Source organism: Gopherus evgoodei, chromosome 1, assembly GCF_007399415.2.
Source record: "Gopherus evgoodei ecotype Sinaloan lineage chromosome 1, rGopEvg1_v1.p, whole genome shotgun sequence".
Taxonomy (NCBI): domain Eukaryota; kingdom Metazoa; phylum Chordata; order Testudines; family Testudinidae; genus Gopherus; species Gopherus evgoodei.
Window position 1 is genome coordinate 148672812 of NC_044322.1, and position 18023 is coordinate 148690834.

Sequence of the window (18023 nt, forward strand, 5' to 3'; positions counted from 1 at the left end):
GAGCTCCCACAGAGGTGCGTGAAGAAGAGGTTACTCACCCTGTACAGTAACTGATGTTCTTCGAGATGAGTGTCCCTGTGGATGCTTCACTACCTGCCCTCCTCCCCTCTACTTTGGAATTCATAATGCACTCTGTTGTAGAGAAGGAACTGAGGAGCCCAGGTTGTGCACGTGCTATTCAAACACTGACTACTCGAGAGGCAGGCACAGCGCATGCGCAGCCTGTAGGGGTACTACTGTAGAAATCTCCGATAGAAGGCATGGGATGTACCTTGACCTGAAGTGGAACACGCACAGGGACACTCATCTTGAAGCATGTCTGTTACTGCACAGGGTGAGTAACCCTCTCTTTAAGAGATATTTTTAGATATACTGTTTGTTTTTAAAATATAGAAAAAACCTCAGCCTAATTATATACAATTTAATTTAGTGATGACGGGTGCTAGGTTGGCACCCAAGGTCAGTGAAGTACCACAGACCAAAACCACGATGGCACTGGCTACCCCAGGGCATGCTGACTTGTATCACTGTGCCAGTGTGCACATTCCTTTTTCTCTAAGGACCACCTCAAAGGGCAAGGGGGTAGTACTGTTTCCATGCTTATTCAGTCTGGTAAGACTAACAAGGTATTGGAGAGCTTGCAAACAGCACAAAATTAAGGTAATATTTGACAAGTTATTACTGTTAGGGAAAAATAAGCAGTTTTCATGATACTTGTCGACCTCAGTGGAATCTTAGGTCAGTGACTTTAGCCCATTGCCAATAAAATGGCTGTATATTTGGGGGGTAAGCATTTATACAGCCCCCGGTACATGGATGGAATTGGCATGATTGAGTACAAATGCTTCCAAATTTATAGGGAGCAAAACACACAAGCCACAAATCATTTCCACCTTCCCCTCCATCTTACAGCCACTTAAATCAGCAAACTTCCCATTCACAACTCCAGAATATTAATTTCCTCTCCATGAGCAATCGGCCCAGGATCATTCACTCAGGAGGTCTAGGCACGAAGCTTGGAGGGGCTGAAAAAGAGTGGCACTTGCAGAACCAAACAACTTGTGCAACTGGAGCTCTGATACAAAGCTAGCAGTAGGTCTTAGGAGACAAGAGTTAGCTCCTGTTGGGTCCAGGGATCACAGAGCGTCCACACATCCCTGCAAGACTTCCATAGCCATTTCATTTTGCAATAGCAGAGCTGGATTGAATGCCCATTGGGGAGCTAGCTGGGGCCAGCACTGGCTGAGTAAGCAGCCTGGCTAAGGGATGCATAGCCCCACAGTAGTTTCCATTAATGGGGTTCCTATGAAGTCCCGGGTACAATTTAAAACTTCTCTGATACAGTTCCAAGGGAGAAGCCAGTTCACCTGGGTTGTCGGTATTCATTCATCAGTGAATGTAAATCCTGCCTCTGGCATTTGTACTGAATGATGGCAAAAGAATGTTGCCAACCACCAAGTAAACAAGAATTCCATCATCGGTCTTGGCTCAGGCTCCTGGCCCTTGTGAACTACTGCTAAAGAAAACATCCCAGGACTTTGCCCAGGAAAGCTTTTGTGGGGTCAGTTTTCTTACCTTGTGACATGCAGGTAATTTTAGCCTGGTGTGGTTCAGGTGGCCCATGGAGTAACTGTATCCAGTTTGCTGGCACTCCTCAGTGTTTTATTTATACCCTATGTGGCACTTACAGGTGCATCACGTTTTCACAAGCTGTTCAAACATGCACTATGGGTCCAGTCCTTTGCCCACTTAAGTCTATGACAAAGCTCCCATTGACTTAGATGGTGAAGGATCAGGCCCAATTCCTCATAATGCCCCCTTGATAGGATCACCTCCATTTTAGAGGAGAAAGCAGAAGCTTGTGGACTTGCCCAAGGCCACACAAAGTCAGTGGCAGAACCAGGATTATAACTCCTGAGCTGATGGACTAAACATGGGACTGAGAGCTAGTACTCAGCACTGCCTCTGTGCTCTGGCACGCTGTGAAAGAAGACAAGCATTCATCCAAGTCTAGCCTGTAACACAGAGAAAGGCAGTAGTCATTAAATTTCCTTGAGTGTCATGAGTAATAAAGGAAACTTTCCGTTGGGCTTCATGCAGAGATCCAACTCCTTGAATAGTTCCAGTCACAAAAATAGGAAATTCATCACAAAACTGACACTTCTCCTGGGAGCCACGTCTGATCTGCTCAGGTCAGCAGCTCCCTTGCTCAGACTGATGAAAAGATGTACAGCACAGCATACTCTGCTTATTGCTTCTCATCTAAATTGGTGGCTTTTGGTCCCTTCTTGCAGACGTGTAAGACCCTGGCTGTGCTGATGTCACATTACACTATGATCATTTGTTTTTTCAGTGCGGGTACAAGTCACTTCATGGTGTGAACTGCCTGCTTTAAACTCCAATACATTTTTGAAGGACCTAGAAAGAAAATTTATTTGTAGATTTAGCTTTGTGCAAGCCGTCGATTTCTTTGCTCGAGGCTAAGAAAGATCTGTCTTGTGTGTAACAAAGTCAAAGCAGTTGATAAATCACAATCTCAACTAAAGGCCTCTTCCATTCTTTCACTTAACATATATAAAGGGAATTCAGATCTGCACAGGAATCTGAATCTGTCAGGACTGGAATAGATGCAGGCACTTTGAGTTTGAAGAACTTTATTGGTTCTTTATCGCTGACCTTATAACCTTTTACACAGTCTCTCTTCCCCTCAGTCATGGTTTCTCACTACTCCACTTCTCCAGAGATTCTGTATTTGGGAATGAGGCCTCAATCCTAGTTTTAGAGAACTCTTGAACTAAGAACAGATAGTTCAGAATCTTGTCCAATAAAGTGTGCTGGAGGATTTCTTGACCCTCTGCTTTGGTATAAACCAGACTCCAAAGCTGTTCGCCTGTACTAAAACTGTTTGCACAATAAGTTTTTATCAGGCACAATGATAAATACTTAGGCTGATGCTTCATTAAGAAATTGAGAGGTCTGGAACTTTGGCCCCTTGGAGATGAGGGAAATGGGAAATATGCTGAAGGGAAGAACATACATGAACATTTCAGGATAGTGACAGGACACGTTAGGCTTCTGATCCACTCATTCAGTATATTTTGGTGTACGCATCCACCATGATATGCTTCGTTCAGGTCCTCTCATCTGGAATGCCTTTCTAGGCTCCTGCTGCCTAAGGAGAAGGCGGGTGAAATCAGAAGCGTTAACTTAGGATGGGAGTGACTGTGCTAGCCTGGAATTTTGCTAGATGGCAAAAATCAATCACCACATCTGCAACGCCCTCAGAGGAGCTCTCCCTCTCCCCTCATTCCCTAACTTTCACAATGCTTAATTCTTTGATTCTTATGTGTCATCGTGCCTTCAACAGGCCCAGTTCTATTTGGGTGATCTGTTTTAAGGCTGCATCTTGGCATGGTGCTCCCATGAGTTCAGTGGGCTGGGTTAAGCCACAGTCTCACGAGTAGGGGGAATGCTTGGCACTGCAATTGGTCCAGCAGGCACCGAAAGGGAGGGGAAGTGAAAGAATTGAGAGGCATAATAATTAGTGACATCAGATTTACTAGGCCACCTATTCCATTCCCTGACAGAATAGATTTACTCCATATAATACATTTCTGGTGCTTTGTCCGATTCATTGTTAGTAAGCCCCAAGTGATGGGCTTTCACTAACTCAGTTCCAGTGGAGAAGCAAATTATTTTTTTGCTGTGGTTAGTAACTATGCAGGCAACCAGTGATCAGGAAGTGAAGTGGGACCGCTTATGCATTCCTATCCCTTTATAGTGAACAAATGTAAACAGGAGAAAAATGCAAAACAAGTCTACCTGAGCTGCCTCTGTGTTGTGGTGAGGCAGATCCTCCCTCCCCACAGAAATCTTTCTGGATTGGCAATTGAGAATGAAGTTTTAAGAGATGTAAGAATTCTAACTGGAATTCACAAAGCATTTATCAAAGTGGATCACAAATGCAAATTATTTGGTACTCTGAAAAGAAGCCAGCGCAGTTTTCTTCAGAATTTAAAATTAGTTTCGCTCTTCTAGTAAAAGGTTTTGCTTTTAATTTTTTTTTTTTTTTTTTACACCAGGACTCCTGTGGGTAAGATGGTGTTACCAGGACGACCATTTGCACCAAGAAATGTTACAGACTTGAAAGTTGGGAACCTGGTGAAATTCTCCCATCCAGCAGGGAAAATCAGTAAAGGAACAATCAAGTACTTGGGGCACCTGCTTGGGAGAGAGGATGTGTATCTTGGGGTAGAACTGGAGGGCAGCGAAGAGGGAAAACATGATGGAACATTTCAGGGAACACGATACTATCTTTGGTAAGATTAACCCTATAGTTAGTTTAAACAAAAAAGCCTCTTACCATTCCCCTGAAAAATGTGTAATTTATGGTTTATAAATATCAGAAATTATTAATATATTTGTCACAATATAATGTTCTGCTGATAAATAGATTAGGTTTTATTTAATCAAAATATGTATAAACAAAGCGAATGTATTTTTAAAACCATTGATCCTGTTCTACTATTTCATTTCTATTATACCAAATGAGCAATGCAGATTTTATTTTGTCTGGCAGAAGTTGGTGCACCGGAGGTGACAGTTCTAGTCTGTACTATTTACCTCTTTTCTGAATGGTCTACAGAGTTATTATGGAGTCAGCAAGTTACTGTCATGTTTCTCAAAACATGCAATTTTAATAAAAGTATCCTAGATTTTTACCAATTAACTAACAGTAGGGGGGTTCCCCCACAGTGAATAGTCACCCATTAAACAAATTGCTTAGCTAGCAATGTTTCCATTTTGCATAATACACTGAACTACAATACAAATATAGTTTAACAAGTATAGTATATGCATATGCTGGATTAACCAGTTACTGCTGTTTTAGAACTAATGATTCAAAAAAATGGAAAACAGAAAACAAAATATGGATGACTCAATATGTCTGTTTAACAAGATTCCATCTCCAATGATCAGGCACAACTCCCCAGATAAGTTATTGGTTTCCAAGACAAAGGTTCTCTGATAATCAAGAAACACAAGAGATGCCTATTATAGATTGTTTTTAGATTTTTCTTGAACAGCAACTATTCCTATAACACAGTTAAGCCTCAACATCTCCTGTGATGGAACACACCCGAATGCCCATCAAAATATATAACATTTTAAAAAGTGAAAGCAAATCTCTCTTCATCTGATCTTGAGGCAGCAGTAGCTCCTCAAAGTTTTCCCGAGCTTAAATCACTTTATAAAACTGAATTGGATTAGCGCTAGGAACCAACAGAGAGTCAGTTTTCATTTGAGGGGACTTCTTCAGGGCCACCAGAATAAGAACCAGAGAACACGACCAGATACAGAGTCACCCCAGGTATCCCAGTTACACAACTAACATTGATAGGAAGCATTAATGATAATCAGGGGCACAAATCAAGACTCCTGGCTCTCCTGGATCATCCAGTGCGAATGGATGGGACCTCTACTCAGAGATTAACATCTCCTTTGGCAACGAGAAACTGCCCCCAAACCTAAAGCATGCCATTGTCTGATCAGTATAAACCACTATACAGACTGAAATACATATTGCATCCAAAACACGATATCCATTTTTGTTGTTTCTCTATTACTGCCCCTTGTTTAGGCTTCAGTCCTTCTTTTGTATTCTTGTTAGTGTGTGAAAATTTTGAAACTTCCAAATTCTGAGGTTTTTACAAACAGAAACAACAACAATAAGAAAAAAATCACATCTTCTGTGATTTTCTCCCTACTTTCTCCCTCAAGAACAGTATGATTCTTGAGACAATGAGCCCATTTTCACCACAAGGTCAAATGAATAAATTTTCAAATGTATTTAGGATAAAGATTGCAATGCATGGTATGGCTGCCTATCCCTGCTTGCAAGTTAATAGTTGGGGCACTTACCAAATCATTTAGTATTTCCCAGACCAGACCAGCAAAAAAGGGTGTCAAGCCATAATGGTCTTCCAGGTTCATAACATACACATTAGGCCGAATCAACAGACCGAGTTCAAATCAAAGGTGAAAAAAAATGGTTTTCACTTTGATTTTAGGGCAAAGGTCTACTGTTAGTTCTGCAACATTTGGTATCAGTTGAAATTTTGCATATTTAGGAGCAACAGAAGTTTGGAATCCAGATCTTTCAGAACTAAGAGCAGAATTTTATTCTGCTAGCAAAACCAGATTTTGCTATACTGATTTGCAGAAATGAAAATTTTTCACTTTAATTAAAAATCATGAAATACACCCAATACATATGCTTTATTTGGAGAAAGGGAGGAAAGCCGCATTTTGTTCTTAACTACTGTGGGGGTTAAGACAGACCTTTTGTGAACATTAACTAAATGTTTTGTATGGGTTTTCTTCCCTTAGCAAAGCTAACAAAGGACTATTTGTGAACTTCAGCAAGGTCATTATGGCATGGGAATAATGAATCCAGGACAAACCCCTCATATAAGCCTATGGACTTCTACAGCAAGTTACTGGCATGCTATGCCCTTTGACTATCTGCAAAGAAACTAATTATATTGTTATGCACAGTGCATTTGCTAAAAGTGTATTGATGTATTTCCTACACATTTTTATAGAAATGTTTATTTTAAAATATTTTCTGGAACCTTTGTAAACCTTTTTGTAAAATAAACGTGAAGTGTTGTCATTCCTGAAGGGACACTCTTTAATGACTTGATTGGTATTTACTTACCTGACAACATAGCATAATCAGCAATTTAGCAAACCTTTTAAATAAGGAATTACCTGTTAAACATCCATTCCTATAAAATTTCACATAGCAGACCTATAATATACCAGAAGAAAAAGATTCATGCAACTGAAAATCTGAAGTGTTCCACTTACAGGAATGTTTTATGGAAATAGCTTCCTTTTGCTTCTGTATATAAATTAAGACCTGATCTACATTAGAAAATTTGGGTTAATTAAACTGGTTCAAACCTGTAATTTAGCTTAATTTAAACCAGGGTAACCCTCACTTAAAATTGGTTTAAGTTAAACAAATTTAAATAAGGGATAAGCCACTTTAAGTGCATCTAGAGGTTTGCAATGGTTTAACTACAACCAATTTAAAAATTTAGTTAATCCACTAAAATTTTTTTTAATACAGACAAACCCTAGTTATCTCAAACTATAGGACACAGATAAAACCAAAAATCAACCTTTGCAACATTTTAACAACTGCAGATATTTGCTACTCTAACTTCATTATTATTTTAATGTTCAAATTAAAAAAAACCCCTATTTGTTCACGTTTAGCACCATGAAGCATGCTCTGAAGGTAGCATAACAATGAGCTTTCAGGAAAAGATACTTGTTTTTTAATTTTGAGAAATTAAGGGCTTGTCTACACACAAAAGCCGCATTTGTTTAACTAAAAGTGTGGTTTAAAAAACAATGTACTGAGTGCAAATCCCAGCATGGACAATCACATCAATTTAAACCTTGTTCATATTATTTTAGCATCAAAGCTAAAACCAACGTAAACCAGATTTAAACCAATGTAAATTTCTCACACACAAAGGTCTAGTCTACACCAGGATATTTACCAATCTAGTTAAACCATTATTATTGTTTTTGTGGCTGCAAACCAAAAAAAGTCCAGTTACTGTAAGAGTGTTGACGAGGCATTATGTGAGTAATTATGGTGGTATAATATACCAGTATAGTAATTCTGGTACATTTCCCTAACAAGCCCAAGTTGTACCATGTTAAATAAATTAATTTTAAAACTACACCTTTAGTTAAATTAGTGCAACATTGGATGTGGCACTGTGAAGTAATTAGAGGAGTTTGTAGTGTGGAACAAATTTATATCTCGTTCCATACTGTAAATTCAGTACTTCAATTTCTATTTGGTGCTGATTTTCCAGCTCACATGCTAAGCTGATGCTTCATCCATTCACATTCTGTTGAAAGCAAAGTGTTAAAATGTATCTTGTTTCTTCCGCATTGCCACAACAAACACTGCAGCTGCAGTACGGATATTAATGTTTGATTTGTAGACTATGTGGGAGCAAAGTTTACCTGATCAGAGCTGGCTTCCTTCCACAAAAAACTTGATGGACATGGGAAGTTTTGTCAATGCCACGTTCTATAGGTCAGGCTCCTTGTAAGAGGTCACCTTTTTAGTGATTGTAGGATGGGGGAATAAAGCATGCAGGGAAGAGCCTACAATGGAGTCACAGGGGACTGATGTGAGGGAGGGAAAGGGGCTCAAGGTATGAAGATGCCCTGGGGGACCAACAATGATGGTATAGGGCATAAGCAAAGCTCCTGAGGCAGCATCCAGCAGATGAGTGAAGGAGAAAGCAAGGGAATGCTAGTTTTCTCCAAACTTCTGTATGGGAGACTGGCAATGGTCCAAGTGCTGCATCAGTTCTTCTCCACACCTAGCTAATCAGCAGCTCCTCACACACTAGAAAAGGATGCAGCCCACAAACACAAACTTAACTCTGAACCCATCGCTAAGCTTGTACAGCGAGTATGAACTAGAGGAAGTGAACCTGCATGTTGTGCATGTTGAAAGTAAATGTAAGTTTGTCATGAAGGTAAAGAGTCTGCGTGCGGATGCTGTGTTTGAAAGTGGGGAAGATCTGTACATTGACATTATCCTTGATATTTATGTAGCCTAATTTGATGACTTCCTTGATTTTTTTATTATTGCTGTAATACAAACTGCACTTGTGCAACCTTAACTCTAAGTCAGCCAAGTTTGTGTGGTAATATTATGTAAGGCAATCCCTTCCCTCATAGCAGGTTATCCCCCCCACCCCAGTTATGCTACATTGGCTTTTTAGAAGCTTGAACATTTCTTCATTTGCTACAAAACAAGAACACAAGAAACTACAAAAACATTCAGGTAGCTCCCCAGTGAAAACTATTGCTCTCTTCACTGGCATTGGCAGCACCAGGAGGACCCATCCTTGCCTAGTTACAACATAATGGTTCAGATTTTAGGCAATAGTCCCAAACTAGAGTTTTGAGCTAGATCAAACTGGGGATCCAGAGTTTGCTTGGGATTAGTTAGCTTAACTATTCCCACTGAAGTCAATGGTTAAACACCCAATGAGTTAAATGGGAGAAGAGTTAGGCCAACTCTGAACACCTCGGAAAATCCTGCTCATGGAGCTTGAATAGTCCTCATTCAGAGAACGGAAAATCTTTGATTTAGAATTCAATAGACATCAGCAAGCCACTATATGAGACTGATTTTCATATAAATTAGATGAAGTCAGTTGTCTAGCCACGATACACTTAACCTGAGAAGCCACAATTAAAGCTAGTATTTACCTAGCACCATACTTCATATAGAACGGTTAAAAGGATCAGCTGAACAGAATAATTCCTATAAAACCTACCAGATCACACAACAAATCAATGTAATAAACTTTATAGTTTGAAGAAAGATACTGTGCTAAGAAAACTACCTTTGCAGTGATTCAACAGTCACACGTGAGTCATTCTTAGGAAAAAATGAAAAAAATTCTACACCATTCATTCAATAGAAGAACCTTCTTCTCAAGTCTTTTGGGGAGGTGTGGGGTGGAAATCTAGAATAAATGTTCAACTGCCATTAACAGCAGCATCTTCTGGAATCAGAATGTTCTCTGGCTTACTGCTGAGAGGGAGAAAGACCAAAACACTTTGTAAACATGATTTGTGCACCATCCCAATCCTGCAATCTGATCTGCACAAAGCACCTTTGACTTTAGTGGGACACCACAAACCTCTAAGGTCTGCCCCTGTAGATCCACTTGCAAGTTTGGGGACCAAGTCCAACAGAGCAGTTGTTCAGGGGGAAATATATTGATTTACAAGGACACAAACAAAAGTGTGATATAGCTATGGCTTTATGGAGAATGCTACACTTTAACAGAAACATGTTTAGTTGTCAAAGCAAGAAAATTTGGAAATGTCTTCTACTACATACGAGAACAAATGCAGGAAGTGATGTTTTCTTAATTTATTAATTTATTTTTTGCAGAAATCTGCAACTTTACGAGTATGCACTCTGGAGATACCATGCATGCATCGCCTCTTAATGCTTTTCTACAATTTCATCTCTTGGTAATAATCTCATTCACAGCATATACATCTAAAAACTGAAGACATCATATTTACAGAATTTAACAAGATCTTGTCTTGTTGTTTTAATGAAAAAATTTAACAGGGTTTCACACAGCAGGAAATATGGATTAGATACATCGGTGCCGCCATAAATAAATAAATTTCAAGAACAGAGTTTTAAAAAATTCTTTCAGGTCTTGAAAATCCAAAATTATAATATTGCATTAACTCCAATGACCTCTTACTATTCAAACAAGTCAAGAAAAATCTATTTGTATTAATATTTATAGACAAGCAATGAGAATGCCCCAAACGAAAACATACAGCAAGTTTCAATCATGGCCAACTTTAAATAATTTGTTAACATTTGGAAAGGATATAAAATAGGTGCAGAACACAGAAGCGATATTGACTACAAAATGCATTGTTTGCGTGCGTGTTTTCTCTTTATGGGGTGGAGAGTCACAGTAGTATCAAAGCACGTAAATTTTACAGTCTCAGAGAAGCAGTTAAGTATCTATGAGTCCAACTGTCCACCTTGAACTATGAAAGCCATTTTCACATTCCTGGGTATACCCAGTGAATATTAAAAAGGATCAAGATGACAATTTCATTTTTAATTTATTTGATATTCTCACACTGTTTATCTCCCCCCCCCTTTTTGTTTTGTCCCAATTTCAGCTCTTAAATATTTCTGAATTCAGTTTCAAGGGATTTTACAATCATTCTTATTGTCCACATGTATTGCCATGGAAAAACTGAAATGAGAGTATAACTGGGACAGATACAGTAACTGAAAGAAAGCAATATATTTTTTAAGAAAACATGATTTAGTAGCACATGATTAGAAAGTACTAAGACTGAGACCAGCTCTTTAAAAATTATTACACCTTCTCATCACACCTCCCATCTTACAGGAAAACACATGTACCACAGACACACAAATGCACAACTCAATCTGATCTTAGACTATATTTTACAAATTATTTTCTTCTTAGCCCCCATCTGCCCTACGCCCTCCCAAACAAGCAAGGTTGATAATTACATCAAATTCAAAGCATAGCCAAGTTTAGGATTTGTTTTGGTTTGCTATACCCTGAAATACTGTTCACAAGTCACACTCTGACTAAAACTTTTAAAGAACTATGGTAGTAGGAAGGGATAATTGATACTAATAGATGATAAATATAAAATAAGTTTTTATAAAAGTTAATTTAGATGAATAGTGAAATCCTTTTGAATACCTAAAGTCCAAGTAAGTTACCAACTGAACCATACTAGTCTAATAGCACAGTTGAGGGAAAGCTTGTTATTAAAAATAAGTAGTGCATTACCACCACAATAGCATCAGCTTCCTGCCATCCACACACAAACACACTCAAAATTTTATACAATACAGTGCATTTTATATGCCAGCTGACATTAGGGTTTTGTGTGCATTAAATAAATATTACACAAAGAAACCTTTTTTGGCATAGCCTACATTTCAGTTGGAGTGTGAAAGAGTGTTGCCTGCTTCCAGAAAGTAAAATGAATGATCTATTATTCAAATACAACTTATGTTCTAACAAACTGAAGATTCAAGTACCATAAATAGTTCTTTTACTGCTACTGTTTGTGCATGGACATTTACAAGTAAATGAGTACAACAGAAAAAATTTTCAATACTTTTTGTACAACCAACAAATAAGAACTGAAAAAAAGCTCAAATAAAAATCAGCTTTGCTCTTAAAATCAACTTGCCCATTTGATGGCACTCTCTCTCACCCTCCCAATAAGCATCTCCTCAAAAGTTGCCTCTTTTTTGTCTTCTGCTAACTAGTGAAAGCTATGACTAAGCCTAGAATATCTTCATCCCACCAGAAACCATGCATTTAGGATTATTAGAGCTCACAGAATGAGAGTTGCTGTTGATTAAAAAAGAAAAATGCTTGCATCTACACTGTCTTAAAACAAAGTGGCACAACTGTTCTCAAGCATGCTACTGTTACTCTCATCTGATGACTCATTTTAGTCATCATTTTTGCTATTCCAGCAGAAACTAAAGCAGTTAAAAAGTCAACATAAATAGGATTGAAAATTGAAATCATACAAAAAGAAAAGGAATCATCACTGAAGAACTATGACAAAAGTGGTATTGTATTGAATACCTGAATAGACAGCAGGTAATGGTGTTGCTAATCTCTCAAGGAAGAAAAATGTTTTAGGTAAAATGCTTCAGCTCATCTGTTTTCCACACTGTCCCTTCAGTTTTGCCACACTGTCCATTTATACAAACAGAATTACAAAAATGTACTCTTATTTTTAACTTCATCTGGACAGCGGGAATTTTTTTCTTCTTTCAGATATGAGCTCCTTCTCTCACAGTGCAAAATCATCATCAACTTAAAAAGAAATCTCAACTCTGATGCCTTTGACTTCATTTTGCTTATTAATAATGCACACTTCAATTGATCTCAAGCAGACTTAAACAGATTTTAGATTATGTTTAGGATTTAAGGAGTGAAGGAACATACTTCAATATCAGACCAGATAAAAGGCAGTTCCAGATCTGAATCACAAGACAGCAGTTTTTGCTGCTATCTTTTTAAACTGCATGGAGGGAAGACATCATCAGAAAGGCAATACAGGCAAAAGCAACAAAAAACCCTCCCCCTTTCAAATGCTGTGAAAATGTTGGATTTTAAACAAAAGTTACAGTGTAAAAATTCAAATGCATTGTACCAGCTTCTTAAAAACATCCTCAATCAGTCACACAATTTCACATCATTCAGCTGCCCAAATCCAGAAGTTCTGATTTCACAAATAATGACTGCTTTATTACAGCAAACTGAAGCATTTAAACAAAACTGATTTTATATAATACAATATATTATATGCATAAAAGTACCAGTATGGTTTCTAGTTTGCAAGTAAGTATTTTGTATTCTTCACTGTATTGCAAACATTTCCTGACCAAAATAAAAAAAAAATGCAGTGTGCAACTTTTCCACATCTGCCATCTGCTATTTATACAGGCTGGTTTATTAACAATGTGCAAATAAACCTTTAATGAAGAGCTAATATTGATTCTTTTTCAGCTAAATCAAGATTGGGGCACAAAGTACCTTCTGTGCTGTAAACATCATGAATTCTTCACAAAATTGGAAGCTGAAAAGGCCTAAGTAACAGGGTGCAAACACTCCTCATACATAACCATGGCTGAGCTCAAAACTTCCAAAACAGAATTTGGAACAGTTCTGGCATTTGGCATATGTTCACTGTACTGCTACAGAGCAGTCTTAGGAGAACGTTATTTATAAAAGCATAATTTACTTTTAGCTTTACCACACAATGGCCTAATAAAAGCATGCAGCAATCTTTTCATCAGTAATATGGTAGAATTGGTTCTTAGTTAATTACCAGTGTTGACACTGCTTGATGAGCACTATACAAGTAAAAGGGATTGTAGAATCACCTCCGATTTTACTTTTTATAAAGGCTCATACAAGTACCTGATTTTCGCACCAGAAGTCACAATCTCAGAACAGCAAATTTTGCATACACTTAAATCACCCTGTAAAAAAGCAGCAATTACAAATACCCCTCTGTTTATCTGTTGTAAAATTTACAGTTGCATTTTCCTGTCTTCTTTTTCAATAGTTTACAATCCAGAAGCACAGGGAGCTTTTGTTTTCCAGCTAGCTGGGACCAGGCAGGTCAGCTATGGCTTCAGTTTTTCGGGATAACTGTAATATTTCACATCATTACTAAAAATTCTATATTTAAAAATTAAGAGCCACTAAGCAGTAACTGCAGCCACAGGATTAAACGGCAGCAATTATCTGCTTTCCTGCATACATTCTTCAAAGAGTGAATCCCTTCTGCTTTGCTCACTGCAATGGGATAAGAAAATATTTCCCTCCCCACTCCCCAAATTTATTCTTTAGTGCAGTACAAGTGGAAACGGTTTCACATCTTTTCCTCCCTCCTTGTAATCTGAAAATAGTTGACTGGCAAAGGCCTGGCAGATGGACTGAAAGGTTCCCCATGTTTCCTTCTCCTACAGCTGTGGGTTCAAGAACTGGTTTTCAACCTAATGCAGACCCTTTCCAGATTCAGGTGTAATGTGGCATTTCACACTGCTCGCAGCGGTTTAGTGCTGGATGGTTCAGAAAGGTGCAGCTATCACAATTCCATGGAGCCCCTTCAAAGTCTTCATCTCTTGGCTGAGTCTGTGGAGTCTGTTTGGAGCTGGTTCGATGCTCTAAAGAAAAAATAATGTTATTTTTCAAACAAAGCCTTCATAAGAAAGCATACTATGCAATTTTAGCAAATATTTACAAGAGTAGGTTAAGATACTCATCCACTAGCTACTAGTTTTCAGCTGTTTTTACATAGACATCGAAATGGCACTGTACAACTGGATTAGGATTTGAAATTCAGAATGTACAAAATACATACATTATGTATTTATTACCTACTTAGAAGGCAGTCCAAAGCGGATGACTGTTGGCAGGGAATGAATTCACCCCAAGGCCCAAGTAAATGCTATTCAATGTATGAGTCTGTACATGTATCAAATGAGGGGAATTTTCTACGAGAAAGGAGATCTGAAGACTCCATGCTAAGTGCCAGGCATTCAGCCCCAAAACTAGTCTCCATTGGGCTGATGGCAGGAATCTTGACGTCATGCAGGTCCATTGCAATGTACTCTTGCCCTGGTTGCCAGTAAATCAGTATACTAAACCTGCATGTAAAACAACATATTTTGCTTTGAAATAACGTCCTCTCTCATTAGGAATATGGTTTGTACAAACATGCCACTAATAGTGTCTAAAAAACTGCCATTTAGGAAAAAGAGTTTGATGGTTTTTCCTTCTGTTGTCCTTTTACCCATTTAACTAACTACATTGGGGTTGGCAACCTTTAAGCAGTGCTGTGCCAAGTCTTCATTTATTTACTGTAATACATTTTACATTTACAGAGGCTGGCGGATGGACCCGGCTGGGACCCCAGCTGGCAGAACCCCAGACTAGAAGTGGGGGTGGCAGATGGAACCCCAGACTGGCAGCGGGCTGAGCAACTCAGCCCACTGCCAGTCTGGGGTTCTGTCCATCAGCCCCTACCAGCCGGGGTCCCGGCCACCGGCCCCACTCAGCCTGCTACCGGCCCAGGGTTCTGTCCATCCAGGCCGGCAGTGGGCTGAATGTGGCCGGTAGCCGGAACCCCGGCTGGCAGCAGAGTGCCACTAAAAATCAGCACGCGTGCCGCAGGTTCCCAACCCCTGACCTGCATCTCGAGTGTTTCATAATATTACAAAGAGAGATACTAATTTCAGATGCTGGATAATTATTTTTAGTTGTGTATTTGATCAAAAACTTTAAAAAAATTCCAAAAGATTTATATTTTTTCTTTGAGACATGACTCCTTTTCCAAGTAGATTATTCTTACCATCAACTAGAATTTATTTATAAAAGCCTATACTTTCACACAGCATCCAATTTACATATTCGTTATTTTACCCTAGTGACTTTTTCCAACAGTCTTCTTTCCATAGCTGCAAAGAGTCCTGTGGCAACGTACAGACTAACAGACGTTTCGGAGCATGAGCTTTCGTGGGTGAATACCCACTTCGTGGTATGCATCCAAAGTGGGTATTCACCCACGAAAGCTCATGCTCCAATACGTCTGTTAGTCTATAAGGTGCCACAGGACTCCTTGCTGCTTTTACAAATCCAGAGTAACACGGCTGCCCCTCTGATACTTTCCATAGTTGTTAATAAAGGCTGTCAGTAATTCATAACAAAAGATTTACCATAAACACCCCCCCCAATAAATGGTCTAATGCACTATCCTGCATCCAAAAGTCGACACTGTAGGATGTCTCAAAGGAAGATAAATGCCACATATCTTTCCTACCCCTTCCTTTAGTCCAGAGGTGAGCAAATTAAGGCCCGCTTGCCCCCTCCGCCTGCCCATCACTCCCCAGTCCCCGACTCTCAATTCCCTTGATGAGGACCATCTTCCAGCATGCAGAGCCACACTGCACTGTTTCCGGTATCGGAACCCTGCCCTTATATTGATCCCCCCCACATGCAGCAGTGCACCCAATCCCCTCCCGGTCTTCTATGGTCCCCCTTTGAGAGCCTAAAAACTGCCTAGGGGCTGCACCTGTCCCAGCTAGGGTACCTCCACCAATGGCAGTGCCTGGTACAGCCACCTTGGTGCCACTGCCGGCATGGCCCCTAAGAGACCCCCATACCGCCCCTGTAGAGGTCCTCCCTCCCGTGCCACACCCTTGAGTCCTCCCTCTCCTCACTTGGGTAACATCCCTTAGAGAGCTCACCCATGCTACATCCCATAGAGTCCCCCTCTCCCACCGGGAATTCATGGCCCGCCATATAATTTCCATACCCAGATGAGGCCCTCAGTCCAAAAAGTTTGCCTACCCCTGCTTTAGTCAGTGATAAATTCCATGGAACTAGCATCCATGAAGTTATAGGGGAGGGACTGAGGAATCTGTGTTCCTAAACAAGATAAAGAGCGAAGGCAACACCCTGACAAGCAGACAAGCGCATACAGTACACTTTGCTTAAACATGTTCATACGTTGTTCCTTAAAGCACTGATACGGGGATGGTGCTACACTCAAAGGTGCAGTATTAAGGAGGAACAAGTGCGTGTGTGAGAGTGAGTGAATGAATGAGAGAAAGGAGTTTGTTGGAAGATCTGAGGGAGGGTATATTCCAGGGGTGGCCAGCTTGAGCCTGAGAAGGAGCCAGAATTTGCCAACGTACATTGTCAAAGAGCCACAGTAACATGTCAGCAGCCCCACATCAGCTCCCCGCCGCCTGATCCCAGTGGCTCCCGCCTGCCGGCAGCCCCGCCAATCAGCACCTCCCTCTCCCTGCCCATGCCTCCTGTCTGCCACAATCAGCTGTTTCACAGCGTGCAGGAGACTCTTGGGGAGTGGAGATGGGGAAGGGGCAGGAGCGGAGTGGAGTCAGGACCTAGGGCAGAGCCCGGAGTTGAGCAGTGATCACCATTGACACACTGGAAAGTCAGCACCTGTAGCTCCAGCCCCGGAGTCGGCACTTATATAAGGAACTGCATATTAACTTCCACAGAGCCGCATTTTCCTAAATAAATTCTCAAGGGACTTGGTGCATGAGCAGTCTGCTCTTCAGAAATGTCTTTTGTGAAAGTCAGGGATAAAAGTGATTCAACAGTACCCTGAAAGGGAAAACTTTTAAGGTTGGGCAATCATCTCAAACTTCTCTCAGTTTGGCGATAGAGTTTTGAAGGTATTCCTTATCTCCCATTCCAGCAATGCCCTGTCCTCCTGAACTGGGGCATGACCAACTCTCACTGGTATCAAGTAGCTGAGTGTCAGCAGTTGCTAATAAATGTTGAGGGTTTTTTTTTTATGAAGTTGTCATAAACAGATAGCTAAGGGTTAATGTCTCTTTCACCTGAAGCACCTGACCAGAGGACCAATCAGGAAACCGGATTTTTTCAACTTTGGGTGGAGGGAATTTTGTGTCTGGGGTCTTTGTTTTCTGGCTGCCTGGTTTCTCTGAGCTTTGGAGAAGTAATTCTGTTTTCTAATCTTCTGTTTCTAAGTGTAAGGACAAAGAGATCAGATAGTAAGTTATATGGTTTCTTTTCTTTGGTATTTGCATGAATATAAGTGCTGGAGTGCTTTGATTTGTATTCTTTTTGAATAAGGCTGTTTATTCAATATTCTTTTAAGCAATTGACCCTGTATTTGTCATCTTAATACAGAGAGACCATTTGTATTTTTTCTTTCTTTTTTATATAAAGCTTTCTTTTAAGACCTGTTGGAGTTTTTCTTTACTTCAGGGAAATTGAGTCTGTACTCACCAGGGAATTGGTGGGAGGAAGAAATCAGGGGAAATCTGTGTGCGTTGGATCTGCTAGCCT

The 18023-nt window shown here is 39.9% G+C and overlaps 2 protein-coding genes across 10 annotated transcripts in view; one reads left to right on the forward strand and one right to left on the reverse strand.

Annotated features, from left to right (window-relative positions):
- The window catches only part of LOC115657440, a 61130-nt gene extending 54322 nt beyond the window's left edge, over nucleotides 1-6808 (forward strand). For all 3 annotated transcript variants that reach the window (XM_030575322.1, XM_030575303.1, XM_030575313.1), the window contains 2 exons: nucleotides 4083-4319; nucleotides 6391-6808. In XM_030575322.1, coding sequence (XP_030431182.1) covers nucleotides 4083-4319; nucleotides 6391-6448 — 295 coding nt within the window. In that variant the 3' untranslated portion in view covers nucleotides 6449-6808. The remainder of the gene's footprint in view (nucleotides 1-4082; nucleotides 4320-6390) is intronic.
- Nucleotides 6809-9979: 3171 nt separating this feature from the next.
- Nucleotides 9980-18023, reverse strand: part of TAB3 (TGF-beta activated kinase 1 (MAP3K7) binding protein 3) — a 71788-nt gene continuing 63744 nt past the window's right edge. For all 7 annotated transcript variants that reach the window (XM_030575425.1, XM_030575435.1, XM_030575429.1 and 4 more), the window contains one exon: nucleotides 9980-14344. In XM_030575425.1, the coding sequence (XP_030431285.1) occupies nucleotides 14196-14344 (149 nt within the window). In that variant the 3' untranslated portion in view covers nucleotides 9980-14195. The remainder of the gene's footprint in view (nucleotides 14345-18023) is intronic.